Source organism: Oncorhynchus nerka, linkage group LG28 (genome assembly GCF_034236695.1).
Source record: "Oncorhynchus nerka isolate Pitt River linkage group LG28, Oner_Uvic_2.0, whole genome shotgun sequence".
Classification (NCBI taxonomy): Eukaryota; Metazoa; Chordata; class Actinopteri; order Salmoniformes; family Salmonidae; genus Oncorhynchus; species Oncorhynchus nerka.
This window is the reverse complement of record NC_088423.1, coordinates 25,080,426-25,104,336: the sequence shown is the minus strand read 5'-3', so window position 1 is coordinate 25,104,336 and position 23,911 is coordinate 25,080,426. Positions and strand designations below refer to the sequence as shown.

Here is a 23,911-nt window from a genome sequence, read left to right as displayed (position 1 = left end):
GTTTGTCTTTTCAGACAAATTAAGTGGTTAAAAATGGGATCTCTTTGCCTACCCGGTGCGCAGGGCTTCTGAATCAAATATGCCTACCGCAAAAAACGCAACACAAGGGAAAAAAAGGAACGCAATCCTGTATGTCTTTATCATTGGCTTTTCTACAGAAATGTTTGGTGATCGACTAGGAATGCCTTGAAGATCGCGATCGACCTGTTGGTGACCACTGATCTACTTCATCTCACTTAGTTTACCTTTAATCCTAACTTAACCTATGACCTGACCCATCACCTTATGCATTACTACCCCACAGTGGCAAGAAGAGACAAAAAAACAAAAACTAAACAACACAAATGTTTCCCAGCCTCCCACACATAGGTTACTTTCTGTCCCTAACACTAAAACTTAAACTTAAGCTTATAACAATTATATTGAAATGTTTTGATGAAACTTAAACTCAATAAAAACTAGTAAAGATGATCTGTAAGCAGAATTTCTAATAAAAATCTTAAAACTACTAGAAGTAAAACCTAATATAAAAACACAAAACTATAATAACCTTGCTGCCCAGTAGGTCTATGTTACATACAGAAACAGATCAAGGGAAACACAATGACATTTGTTTGGAAAAAGCAACTATATTTAAAAAGACATACAATGTACATTTCCCTAAAATTGTCCCATCATAATACCATTACATTTCTCACAACACCTGTCTCCGCAACACATATGCAGCCACAGTAGAACAAAATATAACTTTATTTTCAAGCATATTTTGCCAAAGCATTTAACAAGAAAGCTAGTCATCAAAATAGTTAAATAAAGGTTAAAAAAATGAACTCATTCACCCAATCATGTACATGTACACACTGTAGATCCTGGATATGTTTATCTAATATTGTGACAAAATATTTTCCACTGTCTGTGATCACAGCTTTATTGTGATCTTTTAAAATTGAATGATGACAGTTAATGTGTTTCATATGGAAATTAAGCTACTGTACCATAAATCCTAATAAATGAATCGATCCTATCTAACACAGTTAACTTTTAGTCTCTCATCACAGCCTTCGAGTAGCTGATCTAGTTTTAGGTTTGAAAAAATAAATATCTGATAACACTTTCTATGAGGCTCATCCATTTGATGTAACAGATTATGGCCTCCAGGAGCAAATAAGATTTAACAAATTCTGTTCAGTGTTTTCCTCACTGCAGTGTACACACACACACACACATACGCTCACGCACACACACACACACACTCTTTTAGCTTTTCTCTTTTCGTCTTAGACTGAAAACTGGTTGAATCAAAGTTGATCCACGTCATAAAATATATATACAGTGAGGCAAAAAGTATTTAGTCAGCCACCAATTGTGCAAGTTCTCCCACTTAAAAAGATGAGAGGCCTGTAAATGCCTGTAATTTTCATTATAGGTACACTTCAACTGTGACAGACAAAATGAGAAAAAAAATCCAGAAAATCACATTGTAGGATTTTTAATGAATATATTTGCAAATTATGGTGGAAAATAAGTATTTGGTCACCTACAAACAAGCAAGATTTCTGGCTCTCACAGACCTGTAACTTCTTCTTTAAGAGGCTCCTCTGTCCTCCACTCGTTACCTGTATTAATGGCACCTGTTTGAACTTGTTATCAGTATAAAAGACACCTGTCCACAACCTCAAACAGTCACACTCCAAACTCCACTATGGCCAAGACCAAAGAGCTGTCAAAGGACACCAGAAACAATATTGTAGACCTGCACCAGGCTGGGAAGACTGAATCTGCAATAGGTAAGCAGCTTGGTTTGAAGAAATCAACTGTGGGAGCAATTATTAGGAAATGGAAGACATACAAGACCACTGATAATCTCCCTCAATCTGGGGCTCCACGCAAGATCTCACCCCGTGGGGTCAAAATGATCACAAGAACGGTGAGCAAATATCCCAGAACCACACGGGGGGACCTAGTGTATGACATGCAGATAGCTGGGACCAAAGTAACAAAGCCTACCATCAGTAACACACTACGCCGCCAGGAACTCAAATCCTTTAGTGCCAGACGTGTCCCCCTGCTTAAGCCAGTACATGTCCAGGCCCGTCTGAAGTTTGCTAGAGAGCATTTTGGATGATCCAGAAGAAGATTGGGAGAATGTCATATGGTCAGATGAAACCAAAATATAACTTTTTGGTAAAAACTCAACTCGTCGTGTTTGGAGGACAAAGAATTCTGAGTTGCATCCAAAGAACACCATACCTACTGTGAAGCATGGGGGTGGAAACATCATACTTTGGGACTGTTTTTCTGCAAAGGGACCAGGACGACTGATCCGTGTAAAGGAAAGAATGAATGGGGCCATGTATCGTGAGATTTTGAGTGAAAACCTCCTTCCATCAGCAAGGGCATTGAAGATGAAACGTGGCTGGGTCTTTCAGCATGACAATGATCCCAAACACACCGCCCGGGCAACGAAGGAGTGGCTTCGTAAGAAGCATTTCAAGGTCCTGGAGTGGCCTAGCCAGTCTCCAGATCTCAACCCTATAGAACATTTTTGGAGCGAGTTGAAAGTCGCCGTGTTGCCCAGCAACAGCCCCAAAACATCACTGCTCTAAAGGAGATCTGCATGGAGGAATGGGCCAAAATACCAGCAACAGTGTGTGAAAACCTTGTGAAGACTTTTGACCTCTGTCATTGCCAACAAAGGGTATATAACAAAGTATTGAGATACACTTTTGTTATTGACCAAATACTTATTTTCTACCATAATTTGCAAATAAATTCATTAAAAATCCTACAATGTGATTTCCTGTAACTTTTTTTCTCATCTTGTCTGTCATAGTTGAAGTGTACCTATGATGAAAATTACAGGCCTCTCTCATCTTTTTAAGTGGGAGAACTTGCACAATTGGTGGCTGACTAAATACTTTTTTGCCCCTCTATATATATATACCTGGTCTGACGATACCTGGCTGTCCCTGTCCCCTGTTCACCTGACTGTGCTGCTGACCCAGTTCTGCTGGTCTGACTTCAGATGTGGTCCTCTGACTTGAGTTCACTGTCCGTGATACCTTGTCCCGGACCCTGCTTGTATGTTTGTGCCTCGTAGAAAGTGTTACTAATAATCAAAACATTGATATTTATCAGTTTTCCATTGCTCTAAATAGACCTGAAAGGATGTCAGCTATTCATGTGAACAGTTTTCAAGTTTAATGGTGCAGTACACTGTTTCCAATCTGTCAACAATTTGATTGCTTTTTTGAATGTCATCATTCAACCAGTAGGCTTGGTTCACTATGCTAACTTTCTTTTCTACTACTTATTTTTGTGAATGAAATTCCCTACTCTTTGTATAAATTTCCCCAGTTTGTTTTCATGGTGGCTAGTTGTCTGCTGGCCAGTGTGGTTGTGTTGTTCATTGTTGGAGTTACTTTTAGCAGAGTGCATGCTCTTGGTCTTCTCTGGTGCATGTATGGGTGCAGGGTCTGTTGCAGATTGTAAAGAGTGGGGTTGCTTCTTCTCAAATGAGCAGAAAGGCTCAAATCTGCTATACAAACGACTACTGCCCCCCTGATCGCTACGCCAGTTTCCTGATGCAAGGCTTGCCCTTTCATGTCTTTCTTCAATGGCAGTAGGCTGCCCCTGTGTCCTAATGGATGTAGCTCTGGCAGGAGGGTTTTGCTGCAGCTCGTCAGTGCTGAAACGAGGGGCTGATGATTTACCTATATCATCTGCAAAGTGGTTCTTGTCCATCTTTATCCTGGTAGGGGATCTGCTTGGATTTGCGGTGCCACTCTGCGATGCAACCTTCCTCTCTCTGTTTGGTCTTTGTTCTTCTTCCTCAGTCACTATGGTGTCTGAGCTACCACCCCCTTTTGGAATGACATTTTCCTTGGTTAGAGGGGAACCCTCTTTTTTCTCTGGTATGTTGAGCAATGATCTGATTTTCTTGGAGCTCTTCTTGAGGAAACGAGGTGAGCCCAGTGCTGTACTGGTGGACTTGTAAGTGGGCTCTTTGCTGTTCATATCAAGGGCTGCTGCAGACACAGTTCTGGAGGGAGGCTCTTTCCAAATGGAAAGAGGGGGTCTCTTTATGTCCACTGTGTTTTTGACATCATATTGAGAGACAGATCTCTGATCCTCATTCAGATTTGAAGAATATCCACCATTCTGTGCACCCACTCTTATTCCACCACCATCTGCCTGTTTCCTCACAAAGGCTCCACCATACATGTGACTGGAGGACTCTTTATTGTCTCTGTAGTCTATGTTGGACTTTGGGTCTGCCACACTGTGCCTTTTGTGCCAGTTGTCTTGGAGGAGCTCAGGGTTTTTGATTACCAGTCCCCCTTTGGTTCTGCCCAGGCTGGCATAGACAGACTGATGTGGGTCTCTTCCATAGCCAATGTTATTCCTGGGATCATCCAAAATTTGCAGACTTTGCTTCTTCATTATAAACTCATCCTGTCTCATTCTGTTTTCCATTGATGTTGCTGGATTCCGTTGCATTGATGAGTAATACGGTGCATTGTTTTGCCTTGCAGAGGGATCGACCTGACGTATGGAAGAGTTTTTTGAGTAACTGTTTGTCTCCGGTTGCTCTGGAATAGTGGACTTGAAAACAAGGGATGACCTAACTCTGGAGGGAATGAATGAGCTAGCTTTGTTTTCCAGAGCTTCATACTGGTCCAGATAATCACATGATTCCCCAATAGGAGTGTCAGTGTTATTGAGGTAAGACTCTATCCTATATGTGCGCAAGAAGGACTTAGCCGTGTGCTCCAAAGTCGGTATGTTCTGCTGCATGGAGCGGGCGTGTTTGTCATTTCCGTGGTAGGACTGCCGAATATTGTGACCTCTGTACATCTGTGCCCCCTGAGAATTGTCATCCATAGCATTGGAAAAGTGGTTTCTTCCCGGGGCGCAGTGATAACCTTCATCTCCAGCCACATTCCAGTTGCTTGCCCCATACCTTGTGTTGTGTGGAACATGCAAGACTTCTTGTCTCTCCCCAGCATAACTGTGTCTTTTCAGGAAGTTTGCAGTCTCTGCAGACTGGAACTGATGGATGTGTTTTTGAACACTCACACCATGATTGACCATGGGTCTGTGTTGAAATGGCTCCTCCTCATAAAGTCTCTCCTCCATCTCTCTGATAGGGCTCGTCATGCCCATCTGTCTCTCACAGGCTTTCCTATACACTGTGTCCAGGGTATGTCTCAACTGGTCCTTCCTCTCAAAGGCTTGGCTGGATTGAGAAGCATACTTTGCCAGAGCATGCCTTCCATTCCTTTCTAGTAGCACACCCTCGGGAGGGGCGAGAACTGCTGGCATGGAGGAGCGAGCGAAGAGCGTTCGAAACTCCTCGTCATAGGACTCCACCAGCTGGCCTGTTATGACCTGCACCATACTCAGGTTGATTTTCTCATAGGACCACATGAAGCTGGGTGGAGTAGAAGAAACGTAGAGCAGCAATTACTTCAGTGTCAAATGTCAACTCTAACAGACATGTTCAGCTCAGTCTATGCACGAGGTCAACTAAGGTAAACAGTTTTGCATTATCAATAAATTGTCTGCTGTCAACCCTTAGCATCTCTAATTCATCTCTATGTTGTGGCACATTTTTCTATCAAAGATAAGCCTTTGGTTGTCTAAAGTAGAACATTAATATTGCTTTATCTGTTACTCTTTTTGAAAAGTCAACCCTTTCAGACACAAATCCCCAATCTTAAATGTTTTCATATCTCAAGAAAAGTTCTGTGTTCCACTTAGAAATCAAATACAGTCTCTACAGAAAGCCCTGTAAAGTAACATTGAACAGAACTTCTAAAAATCTTTAAATTGTCCAAGCTTTCATACTTATATTCCATGCATTATTTACATTATTTACATACAAAAAACACAAATAAGATTGGGGTCAAAAGCCAGAAAATGATCTATTTAATCCTTAACCTGTTCAAATAGTCACAATTACAATACAAAGAAAGAACATCACAATGACTCAATAAAGTAGATTGTATTTATAGCCAAAGAACAGTTGAATCAATATGGGGAAATCCTTATTCTGAACCACTGGCCTCCTTGTTCCATTTACCTGTATGATCCGTACACCACTGTTTGGCAGTCCACCAATAGAAACCTCTGCTCCATTGCTCCATGAAATGTAGCTCCTGAACGACAGATGTAATCCTGCCCCTTCACTGTGCGTACTCTCATGTTCTGTAGACCAAGACAGTCAAAGTGGCATCTTAGCAAGACCATTCTACGGTAATACACCGCTTTATGCAAAGCCTAATTATTATCAGTATTCTCGAGTGAAGTATATATTGACTCTCCGAAATAGCGAGAGAGCTATATTGCTTTATTGCAGCCTTGTAAAATGCTATGACAAGAAAGCATGACTCTTCTGGCTGTGTCCTAAATACCTCTGGTAATAACTATCTCAACCTGTAAACTGCCTCGCCCTGCAAGATAGAGTGAGAATGAAGTTTTCAGTGGTTCAGGTTCATTCTGAAATCCATCTACAGTATATAACACAAGACACTGCAATAACCTTCACCCTCCCCACTGCTGCACCTCACATAGTACATGATCTATCAGATACAGAGGTACCATACGCTGGAATTCTTATTTTCACGTTGCCAAAACATCATCATCCCTCAATAACTTCGAGATAGTCACTTGTTTTCTTTGGTTAAAATAAAAAAACAAGGACAAATCAATACTGTATATACGATGGGAGGAGGATCAGGCGATACTTTTGATTATCAACCTCTAAGTAGATGAATTAACATTGTAACAGAGGATGTGAACGTACCCTAAGTTTTGGGATTTGGATGTCTTGATTCTCAGCCATTGAGAGAAAGCTTTGCAGATGAAATTCATCCAGAAGCACATAAACTGGAGTTCCTCTGATGGAGGCATCAACTGCTTCTTTGAATATATCCACATCTGTAAAAATGTCCATTACAATTGCAATAACCTGTAAGGAAAGAAGGGAAAATAACAAAAAAGGTTATGGTTAACATGATGATTTATTAAAATAATTAGCATACCATTGTAACACCTTAGTGTTGATGGACCCACCTTTTGGATCTTTTGTGAATTAAAGTATGAGGGATTGTGTAGAGCTGTGGTAACACTCCCAAGCACATGTCACATATGACACCCAAATGTAAACTGGCGGTTCAATCACCACGTCCACCCTTTCCACTGTTGCTCCCACCTACACTACCGGTCAAACGTTTTAGAACACCTACTCATTCAAGGGTTTTCTTTATTTGTACTATTTTCTACATTGTATAATAATAGTGAAGACATCAAAACTATGAAATAACACATATGGAATCATGTAGTAAACAAAAGAGTTGTCACGCCCTGACCTTAGAGATCCTTATTATTCTCTGTTTGGTTAGGTCAGGGTGTGACTCAGGTGGGAAAGTCTATGTTTTCTATTTCATTGTTCTTTGCCGAGTGTGGTTCCCAATCAGAGGCAGCTGTTTATCGTTGTCTCTGATAGGGGATCATATATAAGTTGTCATTTTCCTTTTGGGTTTTGTGGGGTCTTGTTTTCTGTTTAGTGTCTTACCTGACATATCACTGCAGAATGCTGTGGTAGCCATGTTGGTTAAGTGTGCCTTAAATTCTAAATACATAACAGACAGTGTCACCAGCAAAGCACCCCCACACCATAACACCTCCTCCTCCATGCTTTACGGTGGGAAATACAGATGCGGAGATCATCCATTCACCCACACCGTGTATCACAAGACACGGCGGTTGGAACCAAAAATCTCAAATTTGGACTCCAGACTAAAGGACAAATTTCCACCTGTCTACTGTCCACTGCTCGTGTTTCTAGGACCAAGTAAGTGTCTTCTTCTTATTGATGTCCTTTAGTAGTGGTTTCTTTGCAGAAATTTGACCACGAAGGCCTGATTCACACAGTCTCCTCTGAACAGTTGATGTTGACATGTGTCTGTTACTTGAACTCCGTAAAGCATTTCTTTGGACTGCAATTTCTGAGGCTGGTAACTCTAATGAACTTATCCTCTGCAGCAGAGGTAACTCTGGGTCTTCTATTCCTGTGGCTGTCCTCATGAAAGCCAGTTTCATCAAAGCTCTTGATGGTTTTTGCGACTGCACTTGAAGAAACTTTCAAAGTTCTTAAAATGTTCCGTATTGACTGAAGTAATGATGGACTGTCGTTTCTCTTTGCTAATTTGACCTGTTCTTGCCATAATATGGACTTGGTATTTTACCAAATAGGGCTATCTTCTGTATACCCCCCTACCTTGTCAAAACACAATTAATTCGCTCAAATGCATTAAGAAGGAAAGAAATCCCACTAATTCACTTTTAAGAAGGCAAACCTGTTAATTGAAATTAATTCCAGGTGACTACCTCATGAAGCTGGTTGAGAGAATGCCATGAGTGTGCCAAAGCTGTCATCAAGGCAAAGGGTGGCTATTTGAAGAATCTCAAATATAAAATATATTTTGATTTGTTTAACACTTTTTTGGTTACTACATGATTCTATATGTGTTATGTCATAGTTTTGATATCTTCACTATTGCTCTACAATGTAGAAAATAGTAAAAAAATAAAGAAAAACCCTTGAATGAGTAGGTGTTTTAAAACGTTTGACCGGTAGTGTACCTGTATCCCCCTCTCAAAATATTTTTGTGAGGCATTGCTGTAAGCTCAGGAACTCTTATGTGATTACTGTGACTGTGATTACCATGACCCTGCATGCCCTTATAAAGTGTAAAAATGTTTATTAATTGTTGTTTTAGAGTTCAAATTATGTACAGTACCATGACATAGACCCACCAGGTAAATCCAGGTGAAAGCTTTGATCCCTTTTTTGTGTCACTTGTTGTGACTAGGGGGCAGTATTTTCATTTTTGGAAAAATAACGTTTCCATAGTAAACGGGATATTTTGTCAGGACCAGATGCTAGAATATGCATATAATTGACAGCTTAGGATAGAAAACACTCAAAAGTTTCCAAAACTGTAAAAATAATGTCTGTGAGTATAACAGAACTGATAAAGCCTGAGAAAAATCCAATCCGGAAGTGCCTCATGTTTTGAAAGCGAAGCGTTCCAATGCGTCCCTATTGAGCAGTGAATGGGCTATCAACCAGATTACTTTTTCTCCGTATTCCCCAAGGTGTCTACAGCATTGTGACGTAGTTTTACGCATTTATGTTGAAGAATAGCCGTAAGCGGCTACATTGCGCAACTGGTCACCTGATGGCTCCCAGAGTGATTCTCTTGTAAAATACAGAGGTAGCCATTATTCCAATCGGTCCTACTGAAAAACCAATTGTCCCGGTGGATATATTATCGAATAGATATTTGAAAAACACATTGAGGATTGATTATAAACAACGTTTGCCATGTTTCTGTCGATATTATGGAGCTAATTTTGAATATTTTTCGGTGTTTTCGTGACTGCAATTTCCGGGCGATTTCTCAGCCAAACGTGAAGAACAAACGGAGCTATTTTGCCTACAAAAATAATATTTTGGGAAAAAAGGAACATTGGCTATCTAACTGGGAGTCTCGTGAGTGAAAACATCCGAAGCTCATCAAAGGTAAACTATTTAATTTGATTGCTTTTCTGATTTCAGTGACCAAGTTACCTGCTGCTAGCTGGACAAAATGCTATGCTAGGCTATCGATAAACTTACACAAATGCTTGTCTAGCTTTGGCTGTAAAGCATATTGATGTGATTAACAAAAGGCTAAGCTGTGTCTCAATATATTTCACTTGTGATTTTCATGAATAGGAATATTTTCTAGGAATATTTATGTCCGTTGCGTTATGCTAATATGTGTCAGTTGATGATTACGCTCCCTCATGCGGGATGGGGAGTCACTAGAGGTTATTAAATTACTCAGTATATCAAAGTAAATGTTAATCAGAAAAAAACAGAACATTACAATATATGTGTCCGAGTCCTATCATTACCTGGTTGAAAAATGTTCATAATATACACAATATGTCATATTGTGCTTCCTTTAAAAATATATATATAAATATATATATTGTATAGTATCTCAAGGAGTGACTTAGTGTGTGATCACAAGCTATGGCCACTCTGTGTTTACCATATTCCCTGTGACAGGTTTGACTTGGTTTGACATATGGATGGGAGTATTACCTATGTACAGTACACACCCACCTCATCTGGCTAATACTTGGAATACTTGTAACTAGTACAGTCTAGACAATGTAGTCTAAATCACGTGAGAAACCACAGTAAAACTATAGCTTATGCCTGCACATGTACATATCCATTTTGCTGACCTCATTTCTCAATAAAATCAGACTGATCTGTAGACTTTCTAAATTCTAGGAGAGCGAGCTAACCACAACAGCACTACTACCTGCAATCACGGTACCAGTATTGCTAGCACTCTTCTGTCATCTGGTTCAAAACTGCATTTACTCGTTCATGTTAACTAGACCAACAGGTTAGCCTCACAGCTCTTCGGTCGTGGGAGAATATTTACCCAAAAAATATAGCCCTGTTCTGCTTAATGGCCACTGATTCTCCATCCCAAAACGAGCCTAGAAAAGCACTCAAACTCCCATGTTCTTCTGCTTAATCCTCCATGATTCTGCTATTCTACTTCCGGGTTGGAGCGAGCAGTCGCATCCGCACTTCGGTCTGCACTTCGGTCTGCAGGTAGTATAACTTTTCATTACATTTCATTATAGTACAACGGTTTGATTTGTCTAATCTTAGCAATTTCTTCTTAGCTAGCTACATAGCCGTCTTTGTATCAAAGATAATTGCGTAATTATCGTAATTAACGTATCTGCCCAGCAGCTAGCCAGCTAGCTAACGCCCACCGTCTACATAGCTAGCTACATAGCCGTCTCTGTATCAAAGATAATTGTGTAGATAATTGTGTAGTCTAGAGCGATTTTCTAGGTTACCTAGCCAGCTATTGTCGTTCTTTTAACGCAACGTAACGTAATCAACACTGCTAGCTAGCTAGCCAGCTAGCCCCTGAATCAACAACGCAGCCAGCTATTTGTCGTCCTTAACGTAGGAGACACTGCTAGCTAGCTAACAGCTAGCCAACGTCTACCGATTAGAACTCAACAACCCGGTCGCATTCCGCCTCGCTCCACAGGTAGTATCACATTTTCATTTCATTTTATTACAGTACAACGGTTTGATTTATTTGATCGTAGCTAGCTACATAGCTAGCTACATAGCCGTCTCTGTATCAAAGATAATTGTGTAGTCTAGAGCGATTTTCTAGGTTACCTAGCCAGCTATTGTCGTTCTTTTAACGCAACGTAACGTAATCAACAACGCAGCCACTGCCAGCTAGCCTACAAAGTCAACAACGCAGCCACTGCCACCTAGCCTACTTCAGCAGTACTGTATCATTTTTAATCATTTTAGTCAATAAGATTCTTGCTACGTAAGCTCAACTTTCTGAACATTCGAGACGTGTAGTCCACTTGTCATTCCAATCTCCTTTGCATTAGCGTAGCCTCTTCTGTAGCCTGTCAACTATGTGTCTGTCTATCCCTGTTCTCTCCTCTCTGCACAGACCATACAAACGCTCCACACCGCGTGGCCGCGGCCACCCTAATCTGGTGGTCCCAGCGCACGACCCACGTGGAGTTCCAGGTCTCCGGTAGCCTCTGGAACTGCCGATCTGCGGCCAACAAGGCAGAGTTCATCTCAGCCTATGCCTCCCTCCAGTCCCTCGACTTCTTGGCACTGACGGAAACATGGATCACCACAGATAACACTGCTACTCCTACTGCTCTCTCTTCGTCCGCCCACGTGTTCTCGCACACCCCGAGAGCTTCTGGTCAGCGGGGTGGTGGCACTGGGATCCTCATCTCTCCCAAGTGGTCATTCTCTCTTTCTCCCCTTACCCATCTGTCTATCGCCTCCTTTGAATTCCATGCTGTCACAGTTACCAGCCCTTTCAAGCTTAACATCCTTATCATTTATCGCCCTCCAGGTTCCCTCGGAGAGTTCATCAATGAGCTTGATGCCTTGATAAGCTCCTTTCCTGAGGACGGCTCACCTCTCACAGTTCTGGGCGACTTTAACCTCCCCACGTCTACCTTTGACTCATTCCTCTCTGCCTCCTTCTTTCCACTCCTCTCCTCTTTTGACCTCTCCCTCTCACCTTCCCCCTACTCACAAGGCAGGCAATACGCTCGACCTCATCTTTACTAGATGCTGTTCTTCCACTAACCTCATTGCAACTCCCCTCCAAGTCTCCGACCACTACCTTGTATCCTTTTCCCTCTCGCTCTCATCCAACACTTCCCACACTGCCCCTACTCGGATGGTATCGCGCCGTCCCAACCTTCGCTCTCTCTCCCCCGCTACTCTCTCCTCTTCCATCCTATCATCTCTTCCCTCTGCTCAAACCTTCTCCAACCTATCTCCTGATTCTGCCTCCTCAACCCTCCTCTCCTCCCTTTCTGCATCCTTTGACTCTCTATGTCCCCTATCCTCCAGGCCGGCTCGGTCCTCCCCTCCCGCCTCCGTGGCTCGACGACTCATTGCGAGCTCACAGAACAGGGCTCCGGGCAGCCGAGCGGAAATGGAGGAAAACTCGCCTCCCTGCGGACCTGGCATCCTTTCACTCCCTCCTCTCTACATTTTCCTCTTCTGTCGCTGCTGCTAAAGCCACTTTCTACCACTCTAAATTCCAAGCATCTGCCTCTAACCCTAGGAAGCTCTTTGCCACCTTCTCCTCCCTCCTGAATCCCCCTCCCCCTCCTCCCTCTCTGCAGATGACTTCGTCAACCATTTTGAAAAGAAGGTCGACGACATCAGATCCTCGTTTGCTAAGTCAAACGACACTGCTGGTTCTGCTCACACTGCCCTACCCTGTGCTCTGACCTCTTTCTCCCCTCTCTCTCCAGATGAAATCTCGCGTCTTGTGACGGCCGGCCGCCCAACAACCTGCCCGCTTGACCCTATCCCCTCCTCTCTTCTCCAGACCATTTCCGGAGACCTTCTCCCTTACCTCACCTCGCTCATCAACTCATCCCTGACCGCTGGCTACGTCCCTTCCGTCTTCAAGAGAGCGAGAGTTGCACCCCTTCTGAAAAAACCTACACTCGATCCCTCCGATGTCAACAACTACAGACCAGTATCCCTTCTTTCTTTTCTCTCCAAAACCCTTGAACGTGCCGTCCTTGGCCAGCTCTCCCGCTATCTCTCTCAGAATGACCTTCTTGATCCAAATCAGTCAGGTTTCAAGACTAGTCATTCAACTGAGACTGCTCTTCTCTGTATCACGGAGGCACTCCGCACTGCTAAAGCTAACTCTCTCTCCTCTGCTCTCATCCTTCTAGACCTATCGGCTGCCTTCGATACTGTGAACCATCAGATCCTCCTCTCCACCCTCTCCGAGTTGGGCATCTCCGGCGCGGCCCACGCTTGGATTGCGTCCTACCTGACAGGTCGCTCCTACCAGGTGGCGTGGCGAGAATCCGTCTCCTCACCATGTGCTCTCACCACTGGTGTCCCCCAGGGCTCTGTTCTAGGCCCTCTCCTATTCTCGCTATACACCAAGTCACTTGGCTCTGTCATAACCTCACATTGTCTCTCCTATCATTGCTATGCAGACGACACACAATTAATCTTCTCCTTTCCCCCTTCTGATGACCTGGTGGCGAATCGCATCTCTGCATGTCTGGCAGACATATCAGTGTGGATGACGGATCACCACCTCAAGCTGAACCTCGGCAAGACGGAGCTGCTCTTCCTCCCGGGGAAGGACTGCCCGTTCCATGATCTCGCCATCACGGTTGACAACTCCACTGTGTCCTCCTCCCAGAGCGCTAAGAACCTTGGCGTGATCCTGGACAACACCCTGTCGTTCTCAACTAACATCAAGGCGGTGGCCCGTTCCTGTAGGTTCATGCTCTACAACATCCGCAGAGTACGACCCTGCCTCACACAGGAAGCGGCGCAGGTCCTAATCCAGGCACTTGTCATCTCCCGTCTGGATTACTGCAACTCGCTGTTGGCTGGGCTCCCTGCCTGTGCCATTAAACCCCTACAACTCATCCAGAACGCCGCAGCCCGTCTGGTGTTCAACCTTCCCAAGTTCTCTCACGTCACCCCGCTCCTCCGCTCTCTCCACTGGCTTCCAGTTGAAGCTCGCATCCGCTACAAGACCATGGTGCTTGACCAACGGAGCTGTGAGGGGAACGGCACCTCAGTACCTCCAGGCTCTGATCAGGCCCTAAACCCAAACAAGGGCACTGCGTTCATCCACCTCTGGCCTGCTCGCCTCCCTACCACTGAGGAAGTACAGTTCCCGCTCAGCCCAGTCAAAACTGTTCGCTGCTCTGGCCCCCCAATGGTGGAACAAACTCCCTCACGACGCCAGGACAGCGGAGTCAATCACCACCTTCCGGAGACACCTGAAACCCCACCTCTTTCAGGAATACCTAGGATAGGATAAAGTAATCCTTCTCACCCCCCCCCCCCCTTAAAAGATTTAGATGCACTATTGTAAAGTGGCTGCTCCACTGGATGTCATAAGGTGAATGCACCAATTTGTAAGTCGCTCTGGATAAGAGCGTCTGCTAAATGACTTAAATGTAAATGTAAAATGATTGCATGGAAGGATTTTCACCTTCAATGCATACATTGCCTGGGAAGGTAACATGCTCAGGAAGAACTCGAGAACCCCAACTTCTGTCAGCATTGTAAATGACTCTAGAGTGGGTTTGAGAAGGACGTTAAAATGCTTTGCTGTCTCTAACCCCTCCCCTTTCAGCCACCGGCCGAGGAGGGGGTTGAGTGCTTTTCTAGGCTCGTTTTGGGATGGAGAAGCAGTGGCCATTATGCAGAACAGGGCTATGCTAAGATTCCTGTTGTAAAAACAATATGTAAGCTCTTCGGCTTTAGTAGGCGTAAGCTAGCTAGTAGAAGCCTTGCGTTTAATACTACCTAGGGTGTGCAACATGGGCACACTACAGCCGCGATGTTAGTGTTGCATTAGCTAGCTAACAGCTACCTTTGCTAAGGTGCGCTGTAGCTAGCACAGTGCTGGCCGGAGGGAACCGCGTGTGGGCAGTTAGACTTCGGTTAGCGTCCCACATATCCCAGAGAGGTTAACCCCGCTGTTGACACCAAGCGGCAGAAGTGTGACATGCTACACCAAGCGGCAGATTTGTGACATGCGTAAGAAAGAAAGCAAAGCCTTCAACTTCTGCCTGCCCCACAAACCCAGGCCCTGTGGCAGCCCGTTGGTCACTGCAACTCACCCCAGCCTCACAGCATGGCAGGGGTACCAAGTTGGCCCAAGACCCCTGGCAACACAGCAGACTGACAATAGCCAGGCTAAGCTCTTAAACCAGGGCAACCTGGAGTTAAACAGTCCTTTGCTGTGGCCACAGCAAAGTTCCACTCTATTAACCACCCTAAGGGGGGCAGGATGGGCCAGCCAACCTAGGGCACAGCCCTAAGCAGCAGAGGAGGATAGTTTGCAAAGCCTACGGCTTCCTTGCCCTACCCGTCTCTCTCGGGTTTAACATAAGCCGCCCGTCCCCATCTCTGTCTCGCCCGACAGTGGTGAGGAACATCTGCATTGGGGGAAAAACAATATTCCCTTTGTAACAGCACACTTGCATGACATTGCTCACATGGGATGATGGAGGATGTGCATTCTTACCCCCAAGTGTTCTTACCCCCCTTGGACCCTCAGCACCTTCTCAGGTTCTATCCAGGGATGGAAGTCAGCATGTCCACTCTCCCTCGGGTCTCTTCAGACATACAAAGCTAGATGACAGATTGCCATTTGCCCTTTTACTATGGCCAACCATTTCCCTCACCTTATGGCATTTTCACCTCTAACCGTCTAGTGCAAGAGCAACACAGTAACGCACCTTCTCTTTACTACCAGGTGCCATTACTCTAAGTGAGCGAGGCAGGGAAGAGACCTAACACAGGCCCTGGTTAGCAGAGATCACTCTCCTGCTTTATAACCAGTCCTGATAGTCATTGTTACGCAGGGATCTGCAGACCCAAACATACGTAAAGACTTGCCACCCTCACCCAGTAGCCATGGTACTCTGGGGATGACCAGTGGGAGGATAAATCTGAATGCGACAAGCCGGCAACTCAAAATCTTTCACGATCTAGAGTTCCAGTGCCCCTCCTATACGTCCACTTTTTGGAAAAAGAGACAATGCGTTTTTTGGAGAAATGGTGTAACGTACACAGATCATTCATAACCCTTTCTAACCCTAACCCTCTGTTTGCAAGGTTTCTATGCTTCATTGCAGGACCTTTTTGGACAGCGTGAAGATCTCTAAAGGAACAGTTAACTGTTATCTCACCTGTTACACAGGCCTCGACAGTTGCACAGTAGGGTAACAGCCTCTGTTATGTCGTTTTTATGGTGCGTGTCGCTAACACAAAACCAGTCTCCAAGCTTTTAGCTCCATCACTGGGACCCTTCTATTGGGCTTGAGGCCTCTTGAGGCGCTGGAAAGCGGGAAGATGTAATACTTCTCTTTCTAACCCACTTTACTGTCTGCACTATGCCTGCAAAGCAAGTGAGTGGGCTGCACTCACTGTCAACCGACCGTTCATGCCTTCAGTTTGCCCAGGGTCCTCCTGGGTACCTCTCACCCAGTTTACGGAAGTAGAGCTTCTCCACCGTTTGTGTCCAGAATGTGCCTGGTGCATTTGATTGGATTAAAGCGACAGTATTGCTCTAGAGTGACAATGACTTCTGTGTTTTTTGGGCACCTCCAACATCTATCTTGAGATAGTGGAGGCTATTCCATTGGAAAATATAGTAGCAAGGGTAACAGCCCAGAATGGGTCGTTCCACCAGAGGTATGGCTACCTCTTAGGCACTGTTGTAAAACATCTCCTTATGGGAGATTTGCGCTATGGCATGTTGGGCCAGCCCTCATACGTTTCTGAAGTCTTTACCGACTGGATGTCATTGCATCTTCCTGGGGCATTCTCCCTCAGTGTCGAAGCCTCTGAGGGGTGTGGCTATTGGAACTACCCTGGAGATCATGTCTGCATTACGGGTGTTGGCCATATGCCTTAAGTGACACGTTGAAAGGAAACGTAACCCCGGTTCTATGTGAATATGAATAATATTTGTCACCACCTTTCCCTGCTTGCAAGAGCGCAAGGAAGAGAGACATGGTCGAGAATGTTGGTGGGCTTGTTAACAACCCTTAAGTGACACATCCCACTCACATTTTCATCAAATTGGGGTTACGCAAGTAACCTAAAGTTTCTTTTGCAGGGCACCTACACTTTTACTCATGAAGGTAAGTTGCAAAACCTGATTTTATAGACCTGCCCTGACCTCCTCAGACACTACTGACTAGTGAAAAGGAATCGTGTATAATTTTTCTCTGGGAGTTAAATCAAATGGGGCCAGGAATCTGGTTATTGAATTTGTCACTTTGTCTTGTAATAGTTTACATTTGTGATTCTTGAGCTATCACATTCACACACAAAGAGACAGTCCCAGTTGGGGAGCAGGCAATATTAGCTAAACATGAGGCTTTCTACTATTAGTCCACAAAGGTACTATCAGCAGATTTCAAAAATACAATATTGTGATTAGCACTCCATAAACAAGCATTAGCATTACCATTGTTGTGGACACAATGCATTGCAGGATTACAGTACCTGTCTGGCACCCTGAATCTGTTTACGGATCACCTCTTTAATGGTGGGGCTGTTTAGTCTGGGTGGATGGAAAAGCAGATCTATATTGGTTTGGAGTTTATCATGCATGACCATCGGCCATCCTAACTCCAGGTCGGGTGTTACTATGTCTGAGTGCACAGGCCAGTACGTCCCAGTTGAGGACTTGCTGGCCGGAGTGTCCAGTGCTGGTCCATTGATTTCTTCTGTGTGGCTGCTAGGCAATGGGTGTGAGGCATTTGTAGTGATGAAGTGGAGTTCATCTTCTGAGAGAAAGCTCCCTATCCGCTCGGCCTTGAGGAACTCCTGGTAGCTCTCTCTGCCACCATTCACCAGGGAATCGATAGCAAGGCGATAAGCCTCCTTATAGTGGGGATGAATGTAATCCTCAGACTGCAACGCTCCTTTCAAGGAGGACAGCAGGGAGAGTTGTTCGGATTCCATCATCACAATGGCTAAGCGAACCCTGTTACAGATGGTGGACGCTGGAAGTCAAATGGACAAGAAGCAACGTGTTAGAGAAACAATGTGATAGTGAGTGTTTTCATTGAAATAAAATGTGTTTTCACTGAAAATCCCTGTTTAAGTATTTTCCCGGTTCATGTTTGTCTAACTTCTAGGAAGATTATATCCCACTTAACCCCAAGATTTCCCTGAGTTTTCACCATCATTCTAAAGCTGTAGGTGTTTTGTTGTTTTGGGGAATTCATTTCTGAGTACTTCTTTAAAAGATTTGTACTTATTGCATGTGATTAGTGGTTAATCTTGTTATGTGAACCAAACTTTTGTTTTAATATGGTAAAAATATTTATTTTTTAAATTATGTTTTCAAACCAAACATTGAACATCTAATACTCAAATCATACTGTAAAATCAGGTGAGTTGGTTTTAATATTTTTGGCAATTTTCAGGTGTTTTGTGGGCACAACAAATCAACCCTGTTATCCATAGATAGATAGGCTAATCATGTTTTACCAAGTTAAGCATGCATTCAATTGCCCCTCCGTGTTGCACACAACATGCTTCCATTCCCCCATCACCAGGGGAGTTGTGACTGATTTAAGAGGAAATTGTCAACACAGTTTCTGTCAACCATATAACTTTATTAGTCCCTTTATAGTATCTTCATTTAACCTATTGAGATGGGAAAACATGTTTTTTATGAAGTTGAACATTTATGACAGAATGTTTAAATTAGGTGAAATAAATTACGTTTTTAAATATACATTTTTTACATAGTTTAACTAACCAAAAGGCACTCAATTTGTGGAATGACATGTGTAGTGTTATGTTGTAATAGTTTCCCTTAGTTAGTTTTTTGGTTAATCAATAACTATGTAATTAGCTCATTTCAATACATAGACATTCTAGCTGTCAGAATGTACACATCAGAAATAGGTGTTCATGTTGTCAGAAGCACACTGTGTTCTAAACTACTAACTGCAGCTGGCCCAGCTTGTACAGACTTGTTGATTAATATGTCTCGTGTCTAAGCCGTTGAATTGCGACTCCACTTTGTCTCTATGCTGATGTTTTACCTGTTTGATTGACGTACGGAGCGAATAACTACACTTTGTATTTGGCCATATTCCCAGTCACCTTGCCATGGTTAAATGCGATGGTTTGCGCATTCAGTTTTGTGCAAATGCTGCCATCTATCCACGGTTTCTGTTTAGGGTAGGTTTTAATAGTCACAGTGGGTACAACATCTCCTATTCACTTCCTGATAAACTCAGTCACCGTATCAGTATATTCTTCTATGTTGTTCTCGGAGGCTACCCAGAACATATCACAGTCCACGTGATCAAAACAATCTTGAAGCATGGATTATGATTGATCAGACCAGCGTTGAATAGTCCTTAGCACGGGAACTTCCTGTTTGAGTTTCTGCCTACAGGAAGGTAGGAGCAAAATCGAGTCGCAATCAGATTTACCGAAGAGAGGGCCTTGTAGGCATCCCGGAAGTTGGAGTAGCATTGTTCGAGTGTTCTAGCAGCACAAGTACTACAGTCAATATGTTGATAAAACTTTGGTAACGTTTTCCACAAATTTACTTTGATAAAATCCCCAGCTACAATAAATGAGGCCTCAGGATATGTGGTTTCCAATTTGCATAAAGTCCAGTGAAGTTCCTTGAGGGCCATCGTGGTATCGGCTTGAGGGGGAATATACACGGCTGTGACTATAACCGTAGAGAATTCTCTTGGGAGGTAATACGGTCGGCATTTGATTGTGAGGTATTCTACGTCGGGTGAACAAAAGGTCTTGAGTTCCTGTATGTTATCACAATCACACCATGAGAAGTTACTCATGAAACATACACCCCTCCCTTCTTCTTCCCAGAGGGATATTTATTCCTGTCTGCGCGATGAACTGAGAACCCAACTGGCTGAATGGACTCAGACAGTGTATCCTGAGAGAGCCATGTTTCTGTGAAACAAAGTATGTTACAATCCCTGATGTCTCTCTGGAAGGAAATCCTTGCCCTGAGGTCGTCAGGGACTGAACCAGGGACGGAAATTGGTCCCAAGGATGAACCAGACTTGTGGAGGTCTACAATTCCTTTGCTGAGATCTTTGCGGATTTCTTTTGATTGTCCCATGATGTCAAGCAAAGAGGCAATGAGTTTGAATGTAGGCCTTGAAATACATCCACAGGTACACCTCCAATTGACTCAAATGATATACATTAGCCTATCAGAAGCTTCTAAAGCTATAACATAATTTTCTGGAATTTTCCAAGATGTTTAAAGGCACAGTCAACTTAGTGTATGTAAACTTCTGACCCAAGGGAATTGTGATACAGTGAATTATAAGTGAAATAATCTGTCTGTAAACAATAGTTGTAAAAATTACTTGTGTCATGCACAAAGTAGATGTCCTAACCGACTTGCCAAAACTATAGTTTTCTAATAAGAAATATGTGGAGTGGTTGAAAAACGAGTTTTAATGACTCCAACCTAATTGTATGTCAACTTCCGACTTCAGTTGTACATGTAGTTAGAGTTATTAAAGTGACTATGCATAGATGACAACAGAGAGTGGCAGTGGCGCGGATGGTGGGGGGGTGGAATGCAAATAGTCTGGGTAGCCATTTGACTAGATGTTCAGGAGACTTATGGCTTGGTGTTAGAAGCTGTTTAGAAGCGTCTTGGACCTAGACTTGGCCCTCCGGTACCGCTTGCCGTGGCTGAAGTCTTTGACAGTTTTTAGGGCCTTCCTCTGACACCGCTTGGTATAGAGGTCCTGGATGGCACGAATGTTGGCCCCAGTGAAGTACTGGACCATTCACACTACCCTCTGTAGTGCCTTGCGGTCGGAGGCTGAGCAGTTGCAATACCAGGCAGTGATGCAACCAGTCAAGATGCTCTCCATGGTCCAACTTTAGAACCTTTTGAGGATCTGAGGACCCATGCCAAATCTTTTCAATCTCCTGAGGGGGAATAGGTTTTGTCATGCCCGCTTCACGACTGTCTTGGTGTGCTTGGACCATGTTAGTTTGTTGGTGATGTGGACACCAAGGAACTTGAAGCTCTCAACCAGCTCCACTGCAGCCCCGTTGATGAAAATGGGGACGTGCTTGGTCCTCCTTTTTCCTGATCATGTCTTGATCATGTTGAGGGAGAGGTTGTTATCCTGGCACCACATGGTCAGGTCTCTGACCTCCTCCCTATAGGCAGTCTCTTTGTTGTCGGTGATCAGGTCTACCACTGTGTGTCATCTGCAAATGTAATGATGGTGTTGGAGGGGGCTGAGCACGCACCCCTGAGGGGCCCCTGTGTTGAGGATCAGCGTGGTGGATGGGTTGTTACCTACCCTTACCGCCTGGGGGCGGCCCGCCAGGAAGTCCAGGATCCAGTTGCAGAGGGAGGTGTTTAGTCCCAGGGTCTTTAGCTTATTGATGAGCTTTGAGGGCACTATCGTGTTGAACGCTGAGCTGTAGTCATTGAACAACATTCTCACGTAGGTGTTCCTTTTGTCCAGGTGTGAAAGGAAGTGTGGTGTGCAATGGAGATTGTATCATCTGTGGATCTGTTGGGGTGGTATGCGAATTGGAGTGGGTATAGGGTTTCTGGGATGATGCTGTTGATGTGCCTCATGACACTCACCTGAACTCCGTCACTTCCTTGATTATCTTCCTTATATCTGTCAATCCCCTTGCTTCTTTCCTCAGATGTTATTTACTCTGTTTCATATCGGTGTGTTTGGGTTTCTTGTTTCTTGTTTTGTTTACTCCTTGTACTTGCTTCCCGACTCTCAGAGCACTCGTTACAACGAAGCATGTGACAAACAAAATTGTTTTCTATTCCTAGTTTTAGTAAAGTTAGTCAAGTTTTCCCTATTGGGCTTTTAAACCAATGTTTTGGAATCTGCCTTTCACTGCTATTGTGTGATGATGCAATGTGTCCAGTTGATTGTATATTATATATCCTCAACATTACTTTTTATGAGAAAATATTTAAATGAATAGAGATTATGCACATTATTATGCTTCTTAGCTCATATGCCTATCGTTATTTGTTCATAGTCCACTGAATTATTTGAAAGCATATTCTACATTCCATGTCACAACAGTCTAATGTTAAACTCTATAGCAGTTACTTACATTAAAAGTATGAGTTATAGAAAATGTATCTTGTAGTTTCCCAATAAATCCCAGTCCGGCATCTTTCAATGTATTCTGCTGACTGTTAAGCCGTATTGGAGGAAAAGCTTATATCTGCCAACTGAAAGTAACAAAGACAAGGAGGTGTCTCAACATGAGAAGCACTCTGTGGATGGAGGGTGTGGATTCCAGTTCACATACAAATAGCTCAGGCTTTAAACTTGCTCACAGCACAGGGGCTGCCATAAACCTGTTTCAGATAGGTAGCCACACCCACCTCTTCTTCTTTGAGAGTTCAAAGTTCAATTGTGTGATGTAGACAATGGAGGTTTTGATAGTCTTTTCTATCGAATTTAAAGGAGCCTTTACACATTTTATAATATGGCAATATGTACGTAAGCTTTAACAGTGCATGCTAACTAATTTGATTACATTTATGCTGAGTGTACAAAACATTAGGAACACCTTCCAAATATTGTGTTGCACCCCCTTTTGCCCTCAGAAGAGCCACATTTCGTCGGGGCATGGACTCTACAAGGTGTCGAAAGCCTTCCACAGGGATGATGGCCCATGTTGACTGCAATGCTTCTCACAGTTGTTTCAAATTGGCTGGGTGTCCTTTGGGTGGTGGACCATTCTTGACACACATGGGCAGTGCTTCATTTTAACCGGATTCTGCCAGAACAGGATCTGGCGCCTCAAGTTAAGGGCTGTTTGGTTTCGGAACCCATTTGCCAGGATCCAGTACCTCTCATGGCATCACTGTTTGCAATGTAAAAATTATTATAAAAGCAACCCGCGTTAATTCAAGTTGACTCCTCTGTAATTCTCCTGCCCCCTAAAAAATGCAATGTAAAAATGTGCCTGATATTCTAAGAATTGATTTCTGTTGTGCCGGCCGGGTTTAGCTTATATGTTTTTACGCAACATTGTAGTCTGGCCATTGCTCTGGTGAGAGAGAGAAGCCTATCTGTAGGCCTATCTCTCACAGAACTAGAATGAGATTCTCTTTATATGATCTCTCTTTCTCTCTCTGCTCTGATAGACAAGAGTCTGCAACCTTCAGCTCTCCAGGGTTGCACTGAATAATTGATTTCCTTATAGGATCATAGCCGCGGGAAGGGTGCTGGAGATGCGGCAGCATCCCTGATAAATTGAAATACATTTGCCAAAGTTATAGAATTACTGCTGTCTGTTCATAAAGAAATGAACTAATTCAAAAATACTACGCTTATAACTTAGCCACAGAGGATCAATAGCCTATTTTTTAAAAATAGCTGTTGATTGTGTGTAGCCCTATCAGAAGGCATATCTACATGATTGCGCTGCAAATCTGTCAGTGAACAGGATGCAGCAAAAACAGGCCTTTCACAATATTTCAATTACAATCGCATGAAAACACAGGTTGGAAAGCAAACGGATCCTGCTAAAAAGAGAAGACTAATCTAGCTGTCTGTACGCTACCACGGTATCAATTCCCAAATAGGCCTATTGAGCGAACAGCATTGTTTTACAAAGTAAGACAAGAGCGATTAACATCACCTGTGAGTGGGCTGATATGCATCATTGGTTGAGTCAGTGAGACTGGAAAGCTTTTTTAGGACTATAATTTCC

The 23,911-nt window shown here is 43.6% G+C and overlaps 1 protein-coding gene across 1 annotated transcript; it reads right to left on the bottom strand.

Annotated features, from left to right (window-relative positions):
- Positions 1-731: 731 nt before the first annotated feature.
- Positions 732-22,464, bottom strand: LOC115113043 (protein FAM83B-like). Its single transcript, XM_029640243.2, has 5 exons — positions 22,298-22,464; positions 17,675-18,177; positions 6,809-6,973; positions 6,086-6,210; positions 732-5,434 (listed from the first exon to the last, which is right to left on the bottom strand). Exons 2-5 carry the CDS (start codon positions 18,137-18,139, stop codon positions 3,307-3,309), a joined length of 2,883 nt encoding a protein of 960 aa, XP_029496103.1. The 5' UTR covers positions 18,140-18,177; positions 22,298-22,464; the 3' UTR covers positions 732-3,306.
- Positions 22,465-23,911: the final 1,447 nt, after the last annotated feature.

Bases quoted from the DNA above. Each gene is read 5' to 3' on its own strand.
- LOC115113043 (XM_029640243.2), bottom strand. From the start codon at position 18,139: ATGATGGAATCCGAACAACTCTCCCTGCTGTCCTCCTTGAAAGGAGCG. The intron at 6,974-17,674 runs GTACTGTAATCC...CTTTCCTTACAG, and splicing joins AGATTCAGGGTGCCAGACAG to GTTATTGCAATTGTAATGGA. The intron at 5,435-6,085 runs GTAAATGGAACA...TACTCCACCCAG, and splicing joins GTGGTGTACGGATCATACAG to CTTCATGTGGTCCTATGAGA.